Source organism: Pristiophorus japonicus, chromosome 1 (assembly GCF_044704955.1).
Source record: "Pristiophorus japonicus isolate sPriJap1 chromosome 1, sPriJap1.hap1, whole genome shotgun sequence".
NCBI lineage: Eukaryota > Metazoa > Chordata > Chondrichthyes > Pristiophoridae > Pristiophorus > Pristiophorus japonicus.
Window position 1 is genome coordinate 21,213,408 of NC_091977.1, and position 24,559 is coordinate 21,237,966.

Below are 24,559 nucleotides of genomic sequence, written 5' to 3' on the forward strand. Positions count from 1 at the left end.
AATATTGACTACCCTGAGAAAACATTCTAAAGTTTAATCTTACTTAGCGCTGGACAATTTTATCTTTCTCTCCTTAATTTCTGTGATCGATGACAGTCTCTATTCACTAACTCAATTCCATCAAGCTGTTGTCAGCGTGACTCAGATGCACTCTTGGCTTTGAATAAGATTGTGAGTTGAAGGCTCACGCCAGGACCCGAGCACATAATCTAGGCTGACACTTCTGATCAGTACTGAAGGAGTTCTGCATTATGGGAGGTGCCATCCTTAATGTTAGACATTTAACTGAAATCACGTCTGCCTAGTATGTGTTACTATTCAAATAAATAGGGAGTGCTTCAGTATCCTGGACAAGATTACTCCCCTAAACAATAGCACTTATAACAAGTTAACTGGTCACTCATCGCATGGCTGTTTGTGGAATCTTGCTGTGCACAAAATGGGTTTAGCATTTGTTGACATAATAACTGTCACTGCAACCCAAGTAACTCATTGCACGCAAAGTACATTTGAGACATTTCTGTGACACGATAAGGAGCTATACAAATACAAGTCTTTTAAGAACTTAAGAAAATAAATTGGAGCAGAAGGCTCTTTGAGCCTGCTCCGCCATTTAATAAGATCATAGCTGATTTTCTACCTCAACTACACCTTCCCGCACTATGCCCATATCTCTTGAATCCCTTAATGTCCAAAAATCTAGTGATCTCAGTCTTGGATATACTCAACGACTTGAGCATCCACATCCCTCTGGGATAGAGAATTCAAAAAAAGATCCACAAACCTTAGTGAAAACATTTCTCAGCTACCGTAAAACTTTAAACATATCCATCATTATCCATCACGTGCCTTCACAATCTGTGCTCTGACAATGTTCAGACAGAGCAATCCTAGTTGCATAGGACCTGCAGACCACGCAAGTAACAAAAGTGAAAAGTGTCCTATTGCTCAGCACCAGCATCCTTCCCCTTGAGGAGTACAAATAGAAAAAGGTGGAATTCCTAGCAGATCAACACCAATGAAAACGTAATGAAAGACATCTAAAATGGTGACATACGCTATCTGGGTTAAAAAGGAATGGACGTTGTAAAATGTTTTTTAATACTTGGAGTAGCTCTTACTGTTGAGAATAATAAACACAGCCAAGCTTCTTTCACCAACCAACCTGTAGCAATTTGCTTGCTTGGCTACGTTTTCGAGTCTCTTCACTTCTCTTCTGACTGCTTCAGCATCAGGCAGCTGATGAGGGCCTCCTGGCCCATTAGGAAACACAGGGCCTGCAGCTGCTGACGCCCCCCTGTAAAAGCCAGACAAATTGTTCTCCTTAAAGCAGAGCAGGTTAAGGGCAGACCGAGAAGAGGACTTCAAAATTATACGGGGTTTTTGATAGAGCAAGTGGGGAGACACCGTTTCCTCCAGCAAGTGGGCCGGTAACCAAAGGTCATAATTGGCAAAAGAACGAGAGAGAGAAGTTTCTTCACAGAGACCGTTGTTAAGATCTGGAACACACTACCTGAAAGGTGGTGGAATCAGATTCCACAGGAACTTTCAAAAGCCAACTGGACCTGTACTTGAAGAGGACGGATTTGCAGGGAAAACGTTGGGGTGTGGGACTAAATCGGACAGCTCTTTTAAAGAGCCGACACAAGCACAACAGGCCGAATGGCCTTCTTCTATGCTGTACGATTCTATAATACTAAATGTAAGGAATCTCATTGGCTCCTTTTTCCACCACCAGTTGCTAATTCGGTGGGGATTTATATTTGCTTTTTAAAATAGAAACAGAAAGTCAATATGACCTTACTCACCGATCAGCTGCAGACAGAGCAACTTTTAAAATATTTTAGTTTTATCGTGAAATGTGTAAAACATGTCAGCTTGGCTCCATTGGTCGGGTTCTTGGATTGCACTGCATTCAAGCCTTGGAGCAGTAATGCACAAATACCCTTCAATGCAGCAGTGAGGGAATGCTAAACTGCTGGAGCTGACCCCCTTCAGATGACACGTTAAACTGAAGCCCTCACTGCCTGTCGCTGTAATTTTCACGTAGAGGTTCAAGATCCCATTGCACGCTGAAAAAGGCAGGGAGCGTTCCTGTTATCCTGGCCAACATTCCCCCCTTCACTACATCACTGTTTGAAGGATCTTGCTGTGCGCAAGACAGCTGCCACCTTTGCCTAGGTAACGCCAGACATTACGTTCAAAAGATATTCACTGCATAAGAACAAAAGAAATAGGAGCAGGAGTAGGCCAATAAGACCATGGCTGATCTGACCTTGGCCTCAACTCCACTTCCCTACCCGCTCCCCATAACCCTCGACTCCCTTATCGTTTAAAAATCTGTCCATATAAAGAACATAAAAGCATGTGCAACACTTCTGAGATGATTCTGGGATGCTATAAGGCATGATGTGAATGAAAGTCATTTGTTTAAAAATATTCCATACGTTTGAAACTTCCGATAAAAGTTTAACTTCCATTTCCTCTTTAAAAAAAAATCATTCATCTTTGGTTAGAACTGCATTTTGTGTACTTTCTTCCCTCACCCGAGACAGAGTATTTAGACCTCTATGCTTCTTCCAGTAGAGGCACCTCAATCAATGACATGGGAAAGTACCTGAAAACAGGCGCTTTAGGCGGTGTCTCCATCTTCCACTTAATGTCTTTCTCCTCAAAACCTTTAATGTTTTCTTTCTGCTGCTGCATATGGTCAAGGATGGCGTGGTAATGTTCGTAGTGTTGTCCCTTGTTAGCTGCTGGAGCAGGCAAGATACCTCCAGCGCCTCCACCTCCTCCGCCAGAGAATGGAACCTGCAAATATAATGCACTCAAGTTAACTCAAGCGCACAAAATCTGAACAAAAGGCTGCTTGGTCAAGGCAGAGCAAGACTTCAACATAACCTAATAGAAGGTTTCAAGAATTGAAAGTTCGTACCGACACTTGCCCTTTGTCTCCCCCCAGGTGGGTTATGTTTACACTCTTTCCTCTCCCAGAGTTAATACTGGCACTCACTTTTCTCCCTGATCGCAAAGCGCTACTTCCAGCCGCCCTCCTCCACCCCTCCCAAGGCCCTATTCTATTCACAGCTTCGACCCCATTCCCTTTCCCCATAATGGGCCCAAGTTTCGGGCCACGCCTAAAACGGCGCAGCCTGGACCTGGACACCCGTTTTTCGCGCCAGAAAATGCGCCTAAAAAAAAAAATTACCTATTCCCCGGCTCCCTGCAGGATCTCTGGAGCTGGGCGCGGCGCAGCATGAGCTGTAGGGCGTGGAGCCAGGTCCCTGCGCTGAAAACAGTGCCGGGACCTCTGCACATGCGCGCTACAGTGGGCACGCATGTGCAGTAGCTCCAGGCGCTCAAAACTGTGGGAGGGGCCCGAAGCATGCAGCCCCTAGCCCTGGCCGAATGGCCTCACTGGGGCTGCATGCATAAGGCTCCTCCCACCCGACCGGACCTGACCCTCGCTCTCCCCCCCCCGGTGACCCGACCTTCCCCCCCACCCCCGCCCCCCCGACCCGACCTCTGCGTACCCCCCAGACCTCCGCGACTCTCTCTCCCCCAGCCCCCCCCACCGACTCCCCCCCCCCCTCCGCTTCTCTCCCCTCCCCCCACCCTCACTGTCAGAAACACAGACACTGACAGACAGAGAGTGAGAGACACACAGACAGACAGACAGAGAGATAGAGACACTGACAGAGACACACTGGGGGGGCCGTCCCAGCACGCTGTTGGAGGACTCCCGGTGCTGCAGTCGGTAAGTAGAAAATGTTTTATTTATTGATTTTTAAAATTTTTTTTATTTTTTATTAATTTTTTTGATTGATTTATTGGTTGATTTATTGATGTATTTATCATTTATTATTGATGATGGCTCTTTATTTGTAAAACTGAAGGGTTTAATGTTTGTAAACTTCCCTTTAAACCCCGCCGCCCCCCATTCCCTACGCCTAATTTGTAACCTACGCCTGATTTTCTAAAGTGTAGACAAGGTTTTTTCGAACGTACAAAAATCTTCACTTACTCCATTCTAAGTTAGTTTGGAGTAAGTTTTCACTCACGAAACTTTGAAAACAGGCGTAAGTGGCCGGACACGCCCCCTTTTGAAAAAAAAAATTCTGTTCCAAAGTGAAACTGTTCTAACTGACTAGAACTGGAGCAAACTAAATGCCGAGAATTCCGATTTCTAAGATACTCCGTTCTAAACCAGTTGCTCCAAAAAAACAGGAGCAACTCAGGCCGAAACTTGGCCCCAATGTCCTCCATTCTCTTACCCACACCCTCCACCTAGGTTTTCTACTGGTGGATGCTGCGGGCCCCTCTCCCCTCAACACCATTCCTAGCAGTAATAGAAATGACCCTGCTCGCTGCCTTTTGTGTAGTTTCTGCCCTCACCCGAGACAGAGAGTATTTAGACCCCTGCTTACTGTGGGCAGGAATTCCTACTTACAGAATAGAGTGGCGATAATAACATTCAATAGTGCTAGGAGTGGCGTTAAGGAGAGACGGACCTGGGCATTGTTGATTATCATCAGAGAACAAACAAATTCCTGACAGTTGGCATGTATGGCGATGTGGATTGATTAAACTGACCCAAATCATTCAAGTTAAAAATTAAGAGAGCAGTAAGGGAAGTCAGGTGGAACTTTTTCATCGAAAGGGTAACAGAGTACTAAAATAAATGATCAGGGAAGGCCACTGCATTTAGGGTTAGGGTCAGACAGTATAAATGGCTCAAGAGACAACTGAATCATAGAATCATAGAAATTTACAGCACAGAAGGAAGCTTTTTGGCCTATCGTGTCTGTGCCGGTTAGAAAATCCCACTTTCCAGCAATTGGTCTATAGCCTTGTCGATTACAGCAGTTGAAGTGCGCATCCAAGTACTTGTTAAATATGATGAGGGCTTCTGCCTCTACAACCTTTCAGGCAGCGAGTTTCAGAGCCCTCAGTGTGAAAAAAGTTCTCCTCAAATGGCAATGATCAATTGTTAATTTTAAATCTGAGATTGATCGATTTTGTTTTACCAAAAGGTATTAAAGAAAATGGGGTAAAGGCAGGTATATGGGGGTCAAGTTTCGGGCCGCGCCTCGAACGGCGCAGCCCCTCGAACGGCGCAGCCCCGCGAGCCACCCCCGATTTTCACGCTCAAAACTGCGCCGAAAACTTACCTCAGTATTCTCCCCTCCCTCAGGTCGATCCAGGCCCTCGGCACAGCGCAGCACAAGCGCGCATGTGCAGTCGCTCCAGGCGCCTGAAACTGTGTGGGAGGGGCCCGAAGCACGCCACCCCTAGCCCTGGCCGAATGGGCTCACTGGGGCGGCAAAGATTGGACTGCACCTCCCTCCTCGAGGTCCTGCTCCCCGCCCCACAGTTCAGCTCCCGCTCCCTCTGGCTCTCTCCCCCGCCCCCGCTCTGAGTCCGACTCTCTCCCGTACACCCCTCCCCCCACCATTCAGCTCCCGCTCCGCTGCCTACCGCGCCCCCCCACCAGCTCTCGCTCCGCTCAGCCTCTCCGCACTGCCCCCGCCTTTCAGGTCTGGTCCGCTCCCTCTCCACGTCTTCAGCGGGGCCTGCCCACCCGGCATCTTGCTGGGGGCGGGCCCCGCCCGAAGTCTCCGGCCCGGCTTCTTCTCGTCGGCCGGGCCCGTTCAGCCTCCCCTCTCTCCCTCTCTCCCTCTCCTCTCCCTCCCTCCCTCCCTCCATCCATCTCCCCTCTCTTCCTCCCTCCCTCCTCCTCCCCCCACCCCTCACATCAGAAACACAGAGAAGCTGACACAGACAGAGAGAGAGAAACACTGACAGAGCCAGAGAGAGACACACTGGGGCAGCCCCGTCCCAGCACGCTGTTGGAGGGCTCCCGGTGCTGCAGTCGCTGAGTAAAAATAATTTTTTATTTATTGACTTTTTAATTATTTTATTTATTTAAAATTAATTTTTAAATTAATTTACTGGTTGATTTATTTATCATTTATTATTGATGATGGCTCTTTATTTGTAAAAGTGATGTGTTTAATGTTTGTAAACTTCCCTCTCCACCCCCCCATCTCTCTTCTGAGCATACAAAAATCTACACTTACTACATTCTAAGTTAGTTTGGAGTAGGTTTTCGCTGCCTAAACTTGCAAAACAGGCGTGACCGGACACACCCCCTTTTGAAAAGAAATAGAAATATAGAAAATAGGTGCAGGCGCAGGCCATTCAGCCCTTCGAGCCTGCACCGCCATTCAATGAGTTCATGGCTGAACATGCAACTTCAGTACTCCATTCCTGCTTTCTCGCCATACCCCTTGATCCCACTATTAGTAAGGACTACATCTAACTCCTTTTTGAATATATTTAGTGAATTGGCCTCAACAACTTTCTGTGGTAGAGAATTCCACAGGTTCACCACTCTCTGGGTGAAGAAGTTTCTCCTCATCTCGGTCCTAAATGGCTTACCCCTTATCCTTGGACTGTGACCCCTGGTTCTGGACTTCCCCAACATTGGGAACATTCTTCCTGCATCTAACCTGTCTAAACCCATCAGAATTTTAAACGTTTCTATGAGATACCCTCTCATTCTTCTGAACTCCAGTGAATACAAGCCCAGTTGATCCAGTCTATCTTGATATGTCAGTCCCGCCATCCTGGGAATCAGTCTGGTGAACCTTCGCTGCACTCCCTCAATAGCAAGAATGTCCTTCCTCAAGATAGGAGACCAAAATTGTACACAATACTCCAGGTGTGGCCTCACCAAGGCCCTGTACAACTGTAGTAACACCTCCCTGCCCCTCGCTATGAAGGCCAACATGCCATTTGCTCTCTTAACCGCCTGCAACCTTCAATGACTGATGTACCATGACACCCAGGTCTCGTTGCACCTCCCCTTTTCCTAATCTGTCACCATTCAGATAATAGTCTGTCTCTCTGTTTTTACCACCAAAGTGGATAACCTCACATTTATCCACATTATACTTCATCTGCCATGCATTTGCCCACTTACCTAACCTATCGAAGCCACTCTACAGCCTCATAGCATCCTCCTCGCAGCTCACACTGCCACCCAACTTAGTGTCATCCGCAAATTTGGAGATACTACATTTAATCTCCTCGTCTAAATCATTAATGTACAATGTAAACAGCTGGGGCCCCACTAGTCACTGCTTGCCATTCTGAAAAGTACCCATTTACTCCAACTCATTGCTTCCTGTCTGCCAACCAGTTCTCAATCCACGTCAGCACACTACCCCCAATCCCATGTGCTTTAACTTTGCACATTAATCTCTCGTGTGGGACCTTGTCGTAAGCCTTCTGAAAGTCCAAATACACCACATCAACTGATTCTCCCTTGTCCACTCTACTGGAAACATCCTCAAAAAATTCCAGAAGATTTGTCAAGCATGATTTCCCTTTCACAAATCCATGCTGACTTGGACCTATCTTGTCACCTCTTTCCAAATGCACTGCTATGACATCCTTAATATTGACTCCATCATTTTACCCACTACCGATGTCAGGCTGACCGGTCTATAATTCCCTGTTTTCTCTCTCCCTCCTTTTTTAAAAAGTGGGGTTACATTGGCTACCCTCCACTCCATAGGAACTGATCCAGAGTCTATGGAATGTTGGAAAATGACTGTCAATGCATCCGCTATTTCCAAGGCCACCTCCTTAAGTACCCTGGGATGCAGTCCATCAGGCCCTGGGGATTTATCGGCCTTTAATTCCATCAATTTCCCCAACACAATTTCCTGACTAATAAGGATTTCCCTCAGTTCCTCCTTCCTACTAGACCCTCTAAAATGAAACTGTTCTGACTCACGAGAACTGGAGCAAACTCAATGCCAAGAATTGCAATTTCTTAGACACTCCATTCTAAACCAGTTGCTCGAAAAAAATAGTAGAAACTCAGACCGAAACTTAACCCCATGGAGTTAGGTCGCAGATCAACCATGATCTCACTGAATGGCAAAACAGGTTCGAGAGGCTCAATGGCCTACTCCTGTTCCTGTGTTCAATTCCCCTCTAATCCTTCTAACAATTACTTTTAATCTATGCTCCCTGGTCATTGACCTCTCTGCTAAGGGAAATAGGTCCTCCCTATCCACTCTATCTAGGTCCCTCATAATTTTATACACCTCAATTAAATCTCCCCTCAGCCTCCTCTGTTCCAAAGAAAACAATTCCAACCTATCCAATCTTTACTCATAGCTAAAATTCACCAGTCCTGGCAACATCCTCGCAAACCTCCTCTGTACCCTCTTTAATGCAATCATACCTTTCCTGTAATGTGGTGACCAGAACTGTATGCAGCCTTCAAGAAAAAGAATTGACCGGTTTGACCATATGGCAGGTAAGAGGAGTTGATCTATGAGAAAGGAACGGGCTTATCTGGAGCTGTTCCTGCACCCTCTGGTGGAAGAACAAGACCATTATTTTAAAGCAATCTAACTGTTGGTAAGTTGTGAAGTTTAAAATACCATCACGCCAATCAACAAATAAAAATTAAATATATGCATGACAAAGCCACCTGCCTAATGGTGGAAAATGGTAAAATCAATGGCTTCTTTCAGTACCGCCTCCATTTTCAAGTACCTAACAGCAATACGATAAGACAAGCAGTCACATTTGCAAAAGGTTAAATTGCGTGCATTAGCTCACGAAGGAACTAAAAACCCACCCATACTGGAAAATTGAGAGAAACTGTTGCATTTAATCGGACAAAAATATCCAGAAAAAGCAGCCAGAAATGAAAGGCAGTAAAGAATACAGTTGAACAGATTAAAATACATTAAGCAAATCTACCTTATGTTCTCCACTTCCCCAAGAACCACCTACACCCAACACATGTCTCCATCCTTGTTCTCTGGCTCGGTTGATTCTTTCCACCTATATTGTAAAAAGAAACATTTTGTTAATGAATCATCATCATCATAGGCAGCCCCTCGAATCGAGGATGACTTGCTCCCACGTCAAAAAGTTCACAGGTGTTTCAACGAAGGACCTAAAATTACAGATCCTGAACTAAATCCTGAAGGGTGGAAAATGCCTGTGCATGAATTTAAAAAAAAACGTGTGGTGGCCGTTGCATACCAGCCACCACACGGGCTTGACAGAGCTAGGTCTTGGTCCAGTGGCAAGGGTTAACCAAGACGACTGAAGACCAGCTCTGCTGCACGGACCCAGTGCGCACACATATCGCAGTATGGGCTAGCCCGTGCTGCCCCTGGGCCCTCGCCTCTTCTGGGCCCCGATCACATCTCTCTACAATCTCCCGCCGCTCCTTCGCCCCGACCTCACAGCTCTTAATGAATACAATTATAGTGGAGACACAGGGAAGAACAGTGGAACCTCCAGCTCATGCAACTGCAGAGTACATCTACAAGTATGGTGCTACAATTATAAAACTAACACTACTAAGAAAGGATTAGAAAGATAAATGATTGAGTGTACATAGGAGGGAAGAGAACAGTGAAATCCTGTTCCATGTCACCTGCAGCCTCAAGTCACATCCTAGAACTCCTAAATTCTGCCCTGCATACACTCCAACTCATCCCAAACTCTGCTGCCCACATCCTATAATCACACAAAGTCCTGCTTCACCTTTCAACCTTCCCCCATAACCACCACTGGCTCCCCACCCGTCAGCATATAGACTAAAAATCTCACTCCATACAAATCCTCCTCCCCATATTCACTGCTGCCCCTCGACTTTTCCAGCTCACATGGCCTTGCTATTCCCACCATCTCAATCACAGATCAATTCCTCGTATCCCTCATCACTCACGTCCACCTTTGAACCCCATTTCCTTCTACGCCTGCCCTTGAAAAAACTCTATCAGTCTCTGCAGGAGTGCAGCTGTTGTTCAGGAATGGGTCCAGACTGCTCAACAATCTCCTAGGTCATCGCAGGAACACACTAATATCTCACTGGCAATTGAATCTCTCCTGGTCAACAAATGACCCCACTTTAATCCGAGGACAAGAAAAGCAGGGTTAATCCAGAACCAATCTGTGACCTGACTCGTGCTTCATTCCCATATCTTAGCTCACAAGAAACTAGATTCAAAAGATCAGATAACAAGACTATGGGCTCAAAGATTTTTGGCGCACTCACTGGAGTTACACTGCTTTTGTAAGATGAAAAGGGTGCCAAAAAAATGTTCCCCAATTCTGGCCGCTGTGTGGCCTCTCCCGGGGCTTGGCGGAGCTACTGTCCTGGCACTGAAAACAGTGCCGGGACATCTGCACATGCGTGTTAGAGTGTGCGCGCATGCGCAGTAGCTCCTCGCCCCTAACTCGTCCTGCAGCTTGTGTGGGAGGGACCCGATGCTCGCCGCCCCTATCCCTGGCCGAGTGGTGTCACGCACCGGCCGGGCCCGCTGTGGAATGCACTGAGGCTGATCCCGAAGTGAAGATCTCTGGGACTGGAATCTTGACTTGCTGCGTCGCTGGGAGGATTCATTCAGAAGCAATCCCCAATCATTTGATTTGATTGATTGTCACTGTAATCTATAATGTTCCCGGGTTGAAGTTGAAGGCAGGGGAGGACTGATTTCCCAGGCTGGGTTTTGATATAAAAAGGTAGGACTTAGTTTTATTTTTTATTTCTTCTTGAATGTTTTTATGTCTTCTTGAATGCTTACTACTTGTTGTGCTTTGCAAGGTCCTCTCCGCTTCCCTTCCCGCCCCGATCTCTGGCCGAATAGTCCCCGACGTACCGGGATTAAGGCAATTTAATTCAACTATCGTTTACTTTTATTTTTGTAGTTTAAGCTTCCATGAATGCTTCTGTTGTATAGTAAATTAACTTTGTGAAGTTTGTCATATGATGTATAGCTGTTTGATCCTATTCACATTCTTTAGTCAAGTTATTAAGTTCTGCTGGCCTCCGATGTACCTTGCTGCGCTGATTTCTTAACTTTCCGCAAGGATTTTCACAAGCGGCCACATACGCTGGGCTAAGTTAGTTTGGAGTAACTATTAGCTGGCCAAAGTGGCCTAAATGGGCGAGGTGGCTCCTAACGCCCCCTTCTGAAAAAAACTAAACTAGAAAAAACACATAACTAACTCACTTACACTGGTGCAAATTGAATGTGCAAAATGGGGATTTTTAAGATACTCCAAAAAAAATCAAGATTTTGAGCCCAATGTTGCAGCTACAAACCTAAACAACGACTGTATTCTCATAAATGTATGAATGATAAGGGAGTCAAGGGTTATGGGCAGCTGGCAGGGAAATGGAGTAGAGGCCAAGATCAGATCAACCATGATCTTACTGAATGGCGGAGCAGGCTCGAGGGGTCAGATGGCCTACTCCTGCTCCTATTTCTTATGTTATGATACTCTATAGAAATGCTAAAGTTTAAGTACCTCCTCTTTATCTATTTCTCTACCCCCTCCTCCTTCACTGTGACATTGGCCGCATCTTCTTCTTTAGTAAAGACACTAAAATACTCATTTAGTACCTCTGCCTCCACAAAAAGATTTCCTTTTTGATCCCTCATCAGCCCCACCATTCCTTTGACCATCCTTTCACTATTTATGTTTATAATAGACTTTTGGGTTCCCTTTTATATTGCCTGCTAATCTATTCTCATACACTTTCTTTGCCCCTTTTATTTTCTTTTTCAGTTCGCCCTCTACACCTTCTGTATTCAGCTCGATTCTCTACTGTATTATGAGCCTGACATTCATCTTAAGCCTTCTTTTTCTATTTCATTTCAATCCCAATTTCTTTTGTCATCTAGGGATCTCTAGCTTTGGATACTCTTCCTTTCTCCCTCCCGAGAACGTGTCTAGTCTGTACCCGAACGATCGACTCTTTGAAAGCCTCCCATTGCTCATTTACTATTTTACCTGCCAATCTCCGATCCCCTTTGCAACTCACTGAAATTAGCCTTCCTCCAGTGGAGTATTTTCACGTCTGATTGCTCCTTGTCCTTTTCCTTAACTACTCTAAACCTGATGACAATCAAAAAGGTACTATTTTGTTAACCGATGTCTTTGTTCACAAGAACAAACTCAAATTAATTCAGAAAGCCTGTCTCCGCCCCTTGCCTCAGCCTAACTGCTGCTGAAACCCTAATTCCTACCCTAAAAATATATTTTTCTAAACAATTTGCAACTGATGTCTTTATTGGAAGTACCTGTAGCAAATGAAACTCAATATCTGCAACTCCTTATATATAAACCATATTCCATAAATATTACAGAATTAACATGCACAGAGACAGTCCATTCGGCCCAGCAGGTCTATGCCAGTGTTTATGCTCCACACGAGCCTCCACCCACACAACATCATCTAACCCTGTCAGTACCTATCAGCATATCCTTCTATTCCTTTCTCCTTCATGTGTTAATCTAGCTTCCCCTGAAATGCATCAATGCTAGTCACCTCAACTACTCAACATTCTCATCACTCTTTGGGTAAAGAAGTTTCTCCTAAATCCCTTGTTAGCGTCCATCTTATACTTATGACCCCCTACAGATCGATCAGTGTAGCATCACTTTCTGTTGCTGGTTGGTCTGTGCTGGCCATGCAAACAGAGTCACGTGGTTAGCACGGGCAAATCAGAAAGCAGAATCCATGCAGATCAGCTACCCGTTTCAGACCCATTCATAAAGCGACTTGAAATTCAAGCACCACAATGGAAATACCTGGTTAAAATACAAAGATTTTTGGGTAATGGTTGATAACTGGAGGGCATAAATAGAGCAGAGGGAGACATTTAGAATTTTTTTTTTTTATAAATGCAGGTTGCTAGGTCATGGAATGCCTAATTAGAAACTGTGGTGCAAGCAGAATCCATAGTTGCTTTCTAAAAAGCGAAGTGGAAACATATTTTAAACAACTTGTATTTATATAGCACCTTTAATGTAGTGAATCGTTCCAAGGCACTTCACAGGAGTATTACGAGACAAAAAAAAAAGGAACATTTTAAATGATATGGGGAAAGGGATAAGTGGATAGCTCTTCCAGATAGCTGGCACAGATGCACAAGGCCCAATGCTATGGTCTCAGAAATAATGGGGCCAAGTTTCGGCCTGAGTTGCTCCTGTTTTTTTGGAGCAACTGGTTTAGAATGGAGTATCTTAGAAATTGCAATTCTCGGCATTTAGTTTGCTCCAGTTCTAGTCAGTTAGAACAGTTTCAGTTTGGAACAGATTTTTTTTTTTTAAAGGGGGCGTGTCCAGCCTCTTACATCCGTTTTGAAAGTTTAGGCAGTGACAACTTACTCCAAACTAACTTAGAATGGAGTAAGTGTAGATTTTTGTACGCTCAGAAAAACCTTGTCTACACTTCGAAAATCAGGCATAGGTTACAAATCAGGTGTAGGGAATGGGGGGGGGGGCGGTGTGGTGTTTAAAGGGAAGTTTACAAACATTAAACACTTCAGTTTTACAAAAAGAGCCATCATCAATAATAAATGATAGATACAGCAATAAATCAACCAATAAATCAATAAATAAAACATTTTCTACTTACTGACTGCAGCACCAGGAATCCTCCAACAGCGTGCTGAGACGCCCCCCTCCCCCCATGTGTCCCTGTCAGTGTCTCTATCTCTCTGTCTGTCTGTGTGTGTCTCTCATTCTCTGTCTGTCAGTGTCTGTGTTTCTGACAGCGAGGGGTGTAAGGGGTGGAGTGAGAGGGGAGAGAAGGGGAGTGAGAGGGGAGAGAAGGGGAGTGAGAGGGGAGAGAGAGGGGAGAGAGAGGGGAGAGAAGGGGAGTGAGAGGGGAGAGAAGGGGAGTGAGAGGGGAGAGAAGGGGAGTGAGAGGGGAGAGAAGGGGAGTGAGAGAAGAGAAGGGGAGTGAGAGAAGAGAAGGGGAGTGAGAGAAGAGAAGGGGAGTGAGAGAAGAGAAGGGGAGTGAGAGAAGAGAAGGGGAGTGAGAGAAGAGAAGGGGAGTGAGAGAAGAGAAGGGGAGTGAGAGAAGAGAAGGGGAGTGAGAGAAGAGAAGGGGAGTGAGAGAAGAGAAGGGGAGTGAGAGAAGAGAAGGGGAGTGAGAGAAGAGAAGGGGAGTGAGAGAAGAGAAGGGGAGTGAGAGAAGAGAAGGGGAGTGAGAGAAGAGAAGGGGAGTGAGAGAAGAGAAGGGGAGTGAGAGAAGAGAAGGGGAGTGAGAGAAGAGAAGGGGAGTGAGAGAAGAGAAGGGGAGTGAGAGAAGAGAAGGGGAGTGAGAGAAGAGAAGGGGAGTGAGAGAAGAGAAGGGGAGTGAGAGAAGAGAAGGGGAGTGAGAGAAGAGAAGGGGAGTGAGAGAAGAGAAGGGGAGTGAGAGAAGAGAAGGGGAGTGAGAGAAGAGAAGGGGAGTGAGAGAAGAGAAGGGGAGTGAGAGAAGAGAAGGGGAGTGAGAGAAGAGAAGGGGAGTGAGAGAAGAGAAGGGGAGTGAGAGAAGAGAAGGGGAGTGAGAGAAGAGAAGGGGAGTGAGAGAAGAGAAGGGGAGTGAGAGAAGAGAAGGGGAGTGAGAGAAGAGAAGGGGAGTGAGAGAAGAGAAGGGGAGTGAGAGAAGAGAAGGGGAGTGAGAGAAGAGAAGGGGAGTGAGAGAAGAGAAGGGGAGTGAGAGAAGAGAAGGGGAGTGAGAGAAGAGAAGGGGAGTGAGAGAAGAGAAGGGGAGTGAGAGAAGAGAAGGGGAGTGAGAGAAGAGAAGGGGAGTGAGAGAAGAGAAGGGGAGTGAGAGAAGAGAAGGGGAGAGAGAGAAGAGAAGGGGAGAGAGAGAAGAGAAGGGGAGAGAGAGAAGAGAAGGGGAGAGAGAGAAGAGCAGGGGAGAGAGAGAAGAGCAGGGGAGAGAGAGAAGAGAAGGGGAGAGAGAGAAGAGAAGGGGAGAGAGAGAAGAGAAGGGGAGAGAGAGAAGAGAAGGGGAGAGAGAGAAGAGAAGGGGAGAGAGAGAAGAGAAGGGGAGAGAGAGAAGAGAAGGGGAGAGAGAGAAGAGAAGGGGAGAGAGAGAGAGAGAGGGGAGAGAGAGAAGAGAAGGGGAGAGAGAGAAGAGAAGGGGAGAGAGAGAAGAGAAGGGGAGTGAGAGAAGAGAAGGGGAGTGAGAGAAGAGAAGGGGAGTGAGAGAAGAGAAGGGGAGTGAGAGAAGAGAAGGGGAGTGAGAGAAGAGAAGGGGAGTGAGAGAAGAGAAGGGGAGTGAGAGAAGAGAAGGGGAGTGAGAGAAGAGAAGGGGAGTGAGAGAAGAGAAGGGGAGTGAGAGAAGAGAAGGGGAGTGAGAGAAGAGAAGGGGAGTGAGAGAAGAGAAGGGGAGTGAGAGAAGAGAAGGGGAGTGAGAGAAGAGAAGGGGAGTGAGAGAAGAGAAGGGGAGTGAGAGAAGAGAAGGGGAGTGAGAGAAGAGAAGGGGAGTGAGAGAAGAGAAGGGGAGTGAGAGAAGAGAAAGAAGAGAAGGGGAGTGAGAGAAGAGAAGGGGAGTGAGAGAAGAGAAGGGGAGTGAGAGAAGAGAAGGGGAGTGAGAGAAGAGAAGGGGAGTGAGAGAAGAGAAGGGGGTGAGAGAAGAGAAGGGGGTGAGAGAAGAGAAGGGAGTGAGAGAAGAGAAGTGAGTGAGAGAAGAGAAGGGAGTGAGAGAAGAGAAGGGAGTGAGAGAAGAGAAGGGAGTGAGAGAAGAGAAGGGAGTGAGGGAAGAGAAGGGAGGGGGAAAGAGAAGGGAGTGAGAGAAGAGAAGGGAGTGAGAGAAGAGAAGGGAGTGAGAGAAGAGAAGGGAGTGAGAGAAGAGAAGGGAGTGAGAGAAGAGAAGGGAGTGAGAGAAGAGAAGGGAAGGGGAAGAGAAGGGAGGGGGAAGAGAAGGGAGGGGGAAGAGAAGGGAGGGGGAAGAGAAGGGAGGGGGAAGAGAAGGGAGGGGGAAAGAGAAGGGAGGGGGAAAGAGAAGGGAGGGGGAAAGAGAAGGGAGGGGGAAAGAGAAGGGAGGGGGAAAGAGAAGGGAGGGGGAAAGAGAAGGGAGGGGGAAAGAGAAGGGAGGGGGAAAGAGAAGGGAGGGGGAAAGAGAAGGGAGGGGGAAAGAGAAGGGAGGGGGAAAGAGAAGGGAGGGGGAAAGAGAAGGGAGGGGGAAAGAGAAGGGAGGGGGAAAGAGAAGGGAGGGGGAAAGAGAAGGGAGGGGGAAAGAGAAGGGAGGGGGAAAGAGAAGGGAGGGGGAAAGAGAAGGGAGGGGGAAAGAGAAGGGAGGGGGAAAGAGAAGGGAGGGGGAAAGAGAAGGGAGGGGGAAAGAGAAGGGAGGGGGAAAGAGAAGGGAGGGGGAAAGAGAAGGGAGGGGGAAAGAGAAGGGAGGGGGAAAGAGAAGGGAGGGGGAAAGAGAAGGGAGGGGGAAAGAGAAGGGAGGGGGAAAGAGAAGGGAGGGGGAAAGAGAAGGGAGGGGGAAAGAGAAGGGAGGGGGAAAGAGAAGGGAGGGGGAAAGAAAGGGAGGGGAGGAAAGAGAAGGGAGGGGGGGAAAGAGAGAGAGAAAGAAAGAAAGAAAGAAAGAAAGGAGATGGAGGCTGAACGGGCCGGGCCCAAGACTTCGAGCTTAGACTTACCGGATTGACAGGTAGGTGGCATCGGGTCCGGGGGGGGGGTCGTGAGCGCGGGTCGGGGGGGGGGAGGGAGGTGAGGTCGGGAACGGAGGTGAGGTCGGGAGCGGAGATCGGGAGTGGGGGGGGGGAGCAGAGGTCAGGTGCGGGGGAAGGACGGGAGGTCGCGCGGGGGGGGGGGGGGGGGAGCAGAGGTCGGGTGCGGGGGCGGGAGTCAAGTCGGCTCAGGTCCCAGTCCAGAGGAAGCAGGAGTAGGGCTTGGGAGGCAGCCTTATCGACGCAGCCCCAGTGAGGCCATTCGACCAGGGCTAGGTAGGGGCTACGTGCTTTGGGCCCCTCCCACACAGTTTTGGGCGCCTGGAGCTACTGCACATGCGCGCCCACTGTAGCATGCATATGCAGAGGTCCCGGCACTGTTTTCAGCGCAGGGACCTGGCTCTGCCCCCCACAGCTTGTGCTGCGCCGCGTCCAGCTCCAGAGGGCCTGCAGGGAGCCGGAAAATAGGAGAGTTTTTTTTAGGCGCACTTTGTGGCGCGAAAAACGGGCGTCCAGGTCCGGGCTGCGCCATTCTAGGTGCATTTGCGTTGTCATAGTTGAGACCCACACTGAGGCAATAAAAACTAACTGCATCTCACGCAAACATTTAGATTACAACATAATGAACACACCCGCTCTTTCTCCATCCGTCGCATCTGCTCCACTTTCAGCAAATTTATCTATAAAATAAAAAGATAACGCTTAGCATCATTGATAGTTGGTTATTTTGACTAACAAATGATCAACAAGGCAGCTAAATAAACGACACCAGATTCTTCCCAGATAATGCTTCAGTTTGGTGGGACTCCCAGTATCTTCCAAACCACTTTTGTAAGCCATTGTGTTGATTGAGCAGTTTGAAGTTTTTTGAAAATTTGGACTTTTGCAATAATTCAAACAGAATAAAAAATTCCCACGCAAACTTCGAAACTCTTTAATAACATGGTGTTAGACATCTTGGAGAGTTACCAGTTAAGAGTTGAACTTCTTTGTCTTTTGAAGCAACAGGCTTTCCAATATATACAGAATGAATGTGAAGTGTCGCAAGGAGAACGCATGACTTGTCTTCCGATATGTAAAGTGCTTGTGTGAGGAAATAAGTGCATGTAATAAAATGCAACTTTAGTTTTAGGGTAATAAAACAGGGGTAGCGAATCCATTTGCTACAGATAACAGCTGGTAAGGCTTTTCCTTCAAAGGATTCAAGGACAGTTACGTCAGAAAGTCATAGAATCATAGAAATTTATGGCACAGAAAGAGGCCATTTGACCAATCGTGTCTTTGCCGGCCGAAAAAGAGCTATCCAGCCTAATCCCACTTTCCATCTCTTAAGCTGTAGCTTTGTAGGTTATGACACTTCAAGTGCATACAAATCTTGTTTAAGAGAAGCAGTTTTGGGTTAAACAGCTATGTGTTTACATGAATAGTCTGTCTTTAAAGGATTTGGGAATAGATAGGTCATATCGGCTTATCTATATTTTCCTTTGATGTGGTCAAATATGATGTATAAAGGAGCATGGTTTTCAACAGTATCTCAGAGGGCCCGACAGATACAGAAACTGAAAAGTAACACTCTATATACAGTTAAGGCCAATTACCTTTACTGTGTATCAATAAAGTCTTGTTCCATACACTGCACTGCAAAGTCCTGAGCTTACTCAAAACATGTTGTTGTGAACCAGAGGAGGATGAGATTGAGTGCCAACACATGGTAGAAAAAAAAACTGGCCTCCAATATAAATAATTATTTGTTCTTTTAAAATGTATCCTGTTGAGTGTCAGATATTCAAAAACTGATTAAAAAAATGCTACCTGACTTTAACTGCACATTGGCCCACAAAAGCTAAAGAGCAAATATAAATGTGTAAACTACATAAAAAGAATGAACTCTCACTCATTCACACTAAAAATTGTGAGCAGACTATTAATCACAAGAAAATTTGCATTCCTACTTTTTTGAAAATAGTTTGTTTATCCCTTTTCAAATTATTGCAACTATTTTTTGCTAATAGGGTAGCTAAAATAATTTTCATATTCGCACACATTTGCAGCACATGACCTCACTGTCTTATTGTTCTAAATGATGAAACTACGAACACGGTGCAGTGCATTTGCTGTGTCGACATATTGTACCAAGCACAGGTTCGAACCTACTATTCTCAACAAAGTGAATTCCCAACATCTACTGTGCTCCCAAGGGAGAAGCAGAAAGTACTGTTGAGATAGTTTCCACTGGAGGTTGGGCAAGTAGCAGGGAAGAAATTTGTGGTTGAATCAATGTCACATTCACATATGTCCTTGGGACTATGTCAGCACAAAGATATTGAGGAAGATCAGGCAATTGGTCATCTTGCTGCCTTTCCATTCTCCAGGAACTATATCATAGTTGGGGCGGGGGACAAAAAACTAAGGTTCACTCCACCATTTTATGGAACTGGACCTCCCTCTCTGCTATTTCTGTTACACCTTCCCGAAACAGAGTGCAAATGCTAGTTATCCTGCTTATCCTTGTAGACGATACTGAACTGACTGCAAACATCTGTCCAAATGCAATTGTCACTTTTCGTTGCAGGCACAAAGGGAAAACTAGACACACTTAGCAAGTCAAATTCGCAACTGCGAGAGGACATACCTGTTCCCTTTGCTTTCTTTCTCGTTCAATTAGTTCCTGTTTCTTCTTTTTGGATGCTTCCTAAAAGAAAAAATGTAAAAGATAACGGTCAGCTTGATGTGGAGCGCAACAAAAACAGGTTGTGAATAGAATCAGAGGGACAGGTTGAAAGAGTGCTCCCTGTGATAGTTATACCTTTGAGCTGGAAGAGAGAAAGAGGGAAATATCGGAAAGAAATAAAGGAGGAAAGGTTTGAAGGTTTCAGTTTTGTTTCACAGTACGAAGGGGAGAAGGGAAAATCTCTCTTCGAAACAACTGACTTGTGCAAGTTTAATTTGTACAAATATTCCGAAACATTAAAAGGTGGTACAGCATTTAAGAGGGAAGGGAAGAATTTCTTCTGTTCTCTATTTGTAACTAAATCATAAAGATGTGATGATAAAACAGAGGAAATCTTCCTACTGAACAGGACTTGCTTGAAATTACAGGACTTCCAAAACAACTCGGGCAGTTGTAGTTACCAGAGTAATTCTCTGACTCGTTCCACTATCCATGGAAACTCTCAACTGACTGCATATTTTTTTTTAACACTAAATATACCTCAAACATTTTCCTCCTTTCTTCCACTGCATTCATTTTCTTCACTGGAGTAGGTTGAGCCTAGATAAAAAGTGAAACTGCAAATTAGATGGTTTAATTGCAAAGATAAATGGTTAGCAGTGTGCTAAACTGTAGCTAAATGTGAAATGGGATGTTTGGGGGAGGCGGGGGGAAGGGGGGGGGAGGAGGCAGGTAGAGATTACCAAGTCAAAGCGAATCACACATTTTTTTAAATAAATTAAGTGCCGTTTCAGTGTAGGTAAGCTTCAAATTACAGAACTGATTTAACAAAATTAATTGGATAACACAGGAACGGGAAGAGGCCATTCAATTAGATCATGGTTAATCTGTATCTCAACTCCATTTGACCACCTTGGTTCATATCCTTATGTAACAAGAATCTATCAATCTTAGTTTCAACATTTTCAATTGACCTTGACTCAATAGAATTTTGGAGGGAGAGACAACATTTGGGGATAACATTTACTTCAACCTTTATTCTCCTTTCCTTTTTTGACATTTGCTTCCACAAGACACTCCATTTAGCAGCCACCGTTGAATAGGTTGAAAAACAAGTGCTTTTACTCAGACAATTTTTCTTATTTCTTTTTACTGCTCTCTTAGTTTCATCTTGTTGACTTTGTTCTGCTAAATATATCGATCGTACACAAATCAAACTTGAGCATTCAGCAACTGTTAGCTAAACAATAAATAAACGAGGAACCAATCCAATCACAAAGATAGTTTTAGAAAATCCTCTCAGCCACCAGCTGGGGTTCTCATTAAGCCGAGGACTTACTTCTGGAAATGAAGTTTCTAACATAATGACGACATACAATATTGACAATTATTGACTTTACTTGTACATTTGCTGTGTTTGTAATGTCTGCAGTGATGTTTTCTGTCAAAACATTTTGTCTTTATGATTAACTAAAAAACTAGATGTTCACAAAAGGCTTGCTGTTTGCAACACCTGGCCCCTCCTCTGCCACTCATGGAAAAATCATGCCGATGAACTCTTTCCCCCACCATTCAGGAAATTATTCTTAGCAGTTAAAAAAAGTGTGATTTTTTTTTGTACAAAAAAGATAAAACATCAATTTATTCTAACATAACTTTGAAAGTAAAAAGAGTAGGGGTGTTGGGGTAAAAAGACAACTTCTTCAAGGTGGACTCCCTGACATAAGGAATCGACCACGGAATCACTCAGACGAAACCTCGGTTCAACGGTTTTTATTCAAGCATGCAGATGAACCTTCTAAGACCAAAGGTTTTACATCTACAGGTTCCGAGGTGTGCGACCCTCCTACAAAACCACTGATTAACTTCGCTGATAGCAGTCGGCCAATCAGACTGGCTCTGAGCGGTTCCCACCTGGCCATCTCCCATCATATGTCACCGTTCCGAATTGTGTTGTTCAGTGGTGTGAACTTTGCCTCAGTTCTTCACGATGTGTGAATTAACCTTGTTTCCTAGGGTTTACTATCTTGTTCCCAAACATCCCTTCAGATGTTGCTACAATAGACTGCTGACTCCCTCCTGTCCTTGGTGGATGTGTTATTCAGTACTGAATCAGTCTGTATTAAAGTTAACACAACAGATGGTTCATTAACCATCAAGCTTTGCTGTGTAGCAAGCTTTGCTGCTTCCCCTTCTTAAAACCCATTGTAAGCGAGTGCATAAGCGTGCTTTACATACATAAGCGAGTTTTACATACAATTTACGATATATTACAATCCCTACCGTAAGGTAGAGGAACTTCAGATTCCTCAGAACCTCCTAATACTGATAAACCTTCAATCTGGACCATGTGTCAGATCAATTCACTACCTTCAGTATCCACTTTAGTGACCATCTGTCTATCTATCTATTGCCACCTTAGTGACCGTATTTTATCTCCTTACAGGGGCAAAATTGCCCTCTGCCCGATTGGGGGCAGTAACCTGCTGGGACCGAGACTCACTGTGCCCGGTGCAGAAGTCCCACCCTTTGCCATTGAACTGGAACTGGCGTCCCTCAGAAGAAGCAGAGCGCAATTTCGCGTGCTCCACATCCTTTCGGGATGGGTCCCGGGGCACGATTGGGGCGAGTACTGCAGCGCTACACGAATGCTCCACATAGCGCTAATGCGCTTCAACGCCCCTCCTCTTCGCTTAAAGGGAAGGGCTTCTGCGCAACCAGCAAGGTCTCTGATGGCCTTCATTAGGCCAGCATAGGATCGGACCTGTAGCCTGGCACCCACCCCATTTTGGGTGGCCTGAACCACGCTAGGGAGTCATTACTGTAGCCGATCCAAGAGTTGGCAAACCAATTAAGATGGTGACCTCCCCTTTAATTTCCATCCCGCGAGTGGACGTCGGCCAGCATTGACATCCGCTCGCGGGCAGTGGGGCAATTTCTCCCATGGGGCGGAAAGGGGTCGGCACCTAGCGCTACGGGGACATCATCACCTGTTGCGTGGCAGCCTGGGGTTCTTCCCACGAGGCGCGGCGCTGCCATGGCAATGCCTCCACAAACTCCTGGCAATTTCCGAGCGCCCCCCTCTCCCGGACGAAAAGTGTCATCCACCCCGTTAACGACCCCGGAGGGGCTAATGGGCCTCTAAAAAAAAAAAGGGCAATTTCTCCCCCAGTGACTTCATTCAGACACATACAAACCTTAAACAGTGACCAATAGTATACTTGCTCACCTCTTGCTCTCTCCATATTTCCAACTATTTGTATCGAACACAGATATAACCGAGGAGAAAAATACCCGCAAGCAGGAAAATATCTGGTAATGATTTGGAGCAGGTTATTATATCCTGTAATGCATTCTAATTAGTTAGAGCAACTGCCTTATAGTTCTTTATGTTTGCCACACAAACTCACAAAGGTGGATAGTAAAAGTAAAGATCTGCAGCCCCATAGTATATGCAAAGATTTATCTACTTACCTACATGCAGTGGGTAAGGGAAAGCTTCATTTATATTACAGGAACCTAATCAAAGAGCACAGACTGGACTGCCGTTGGCAGATGTTTTGCAAACTTCTTTCCAAATTCCTGAACTGGAAATCTGCCAACCTCCCGCAACACCCCAACGACTGACTCAGGGCAACATTATGGAATTTCGTCTAGTATATTAAAATGGATTTGTTACTTCGCAAAAGAAGGCGATTCATCCCATTGTGCATGTGCGAGCTCTTGGTGAGAGCAATCCCAAACTAATTCTACTTCCCTGCTCATTCCCCATAGCATTGTCTCTTCATCTGCTCTTGCCTCGAAAAGAAGCACTGGTCCCTGCCTCGACTAATTCCTATGGCAAAGCATTCCATGCTCCAACAACACTCTCTCTCAACCCCTCGGTTGCAATTTTAAACTGATGCCTGCTCGTCACTGATCCCCAACCAGAGCAACAGACTTTCCCTATTCACCAAATCCAAACTTCCCCATAACTAGGTACGGTAGCATAGTGGTTATGTTATTGGACTAGTAATCCAGAGGCCTGGACTAATAATGAGAGACAAGTTCAATTCCCACCATGGCATCTGGAGAATTTAAATTCAGTTAATTAAATAAATCTGGAATAAAATGCTATTATCAGTAATGGTAACCATGAAACTACTAGACTGTTGTTAAAAAAAACAATCGGGTTCAACTATGTCTTTTAGGGAGGAAATCTGTCGTCCTTATCTGGTCTGGCCGATATGTGACTCCAGATCCACAGCAATGTGATTGACTCTTAACTGCCCTCTGAAATGGTCTAGCAAACCACTCAGTTGTATTCAAGAAGGTGGCTCCCCACCTTGTCGAGACAATAAATGCTGGCCTATCCGGCGAGGTCCACAACTTTTAAAAAGTTGATTAATTTATGCCATCCATTGAACAAGTTCCAATTTGTTTTCCTGTGTGATCATTTCTTTGAAGAGGATGTGTGCTGTAATTGACTACTGCCAACTCACAGAAGAGGTGCAGATTTAGATTTATTGACTGGTACTGAGGAACAGTTGACTTTTGCTGTAATAATATAAACTGCTGATGGAATTAGGACATTATCGATTTTGTTACACGGTAGTTAGTTGAGGCATCTCTGTCTCTAACTCTGTCGTTGAGGCCTCTGGCAAGTAGTAGTTAGGTTATATTTCACTCAGTGTTGCCCTGTGATTCTTCTGTTAATTAATATGTCACTCTGGGACGTCTGGTGGTCGTGAAAGGCGCTATATAAATACAAATCTTTTTCTTTCTTTTACCTCTTTCTTCCTTTAAGTCACTTCTTAAAACTTACCTCGGACCAAGATCTGCCCTAATAGCGCTTTACATGATTCAGTGTCAAATTTTGTCTGATAATGTTCCTGTGAGGCATCTTGGGACATTTTACTACATTAAAAAGGTGCTATATAAATACAAGTTGTTGTTGTTGGCGAGGTTAACAAACAACAGTGCAAGCAAGGTGAGCCAACTTGGGTATCTTGTATCAAACGTAGACATGAATGGTAAATCCCAATCCAATTTCTGATGTATTTAGGGTACATGGGGCTACCCTTGAACTCGCAGTGGTTACATACTGGAATGTGAGAGAACACTACTTCTTGCATACATTAATACAGTGCAATTTCCAGTACAATATATATCATGATACAAATGTGCAGGGTTTAACATTCATCTGTTTTACAGGATATACACCCGTGGTTCCTGCCCATAGAAGATTCAAACAAGGTGTCAAAGCTTTCAGAGGAGAAGAAGAAAACACTTTAGAGCAGGAAAAAGAACACAACAGATCACTTCGACAGACGTGCCGAAACTCTGCGACAAAGTTTGAATCCACAAAGAAAATTTGGCTGTGTCATCCGGTCCAAAGGAA

The 24,559-nt window shown here is 45.5% G+C and overlaps 1 protein-coding gene across 8 annotated transcripts in view; it reads right to left on the reverse strand.

Moving 5' to 3' along the window:
• nek1 (NIMA-related kinase 1) overlaps positions 1-24,559 on the reverse strand; it is a 226,766-nt gene that overhangs the window by 143,607 nt on the left and 58,600 nt on the right. For 7 of the 8 annotated variants that reach the window (XM_070878068.1, XM_070878050.1, XM_070878021.1 and 4 more), the window contains 6 exons: positions 19,720-19,779; positions 19,141-19,200; positions 17,141-17,188; positions 8,788-8,871; positions 2,618-2,811; positions 1,166-1,297 (listed from right to left, as the gene is read on the reverse strand). In XM_070878068.1, coding sequence (XP_070734169.1) covers positions 1,166-1,297; positions 2,618-2,811; positions 8,788-8,871; positions 17,141-17,188; positions 19,141-19,200; positions 19,720-19,779 — 578 coding nt within the window. The remainder of the gene's footprint in view (positions 1-1,165; positions 1,298-2,617; positions 2,812-8,787; positions 8,872-17,140; positions 17,189-19,140; positions 19,201-19,719; positions 19,780-24,559) is intronic. The other variant, XM_070878030.1, reaches the window with a different exon arrangement.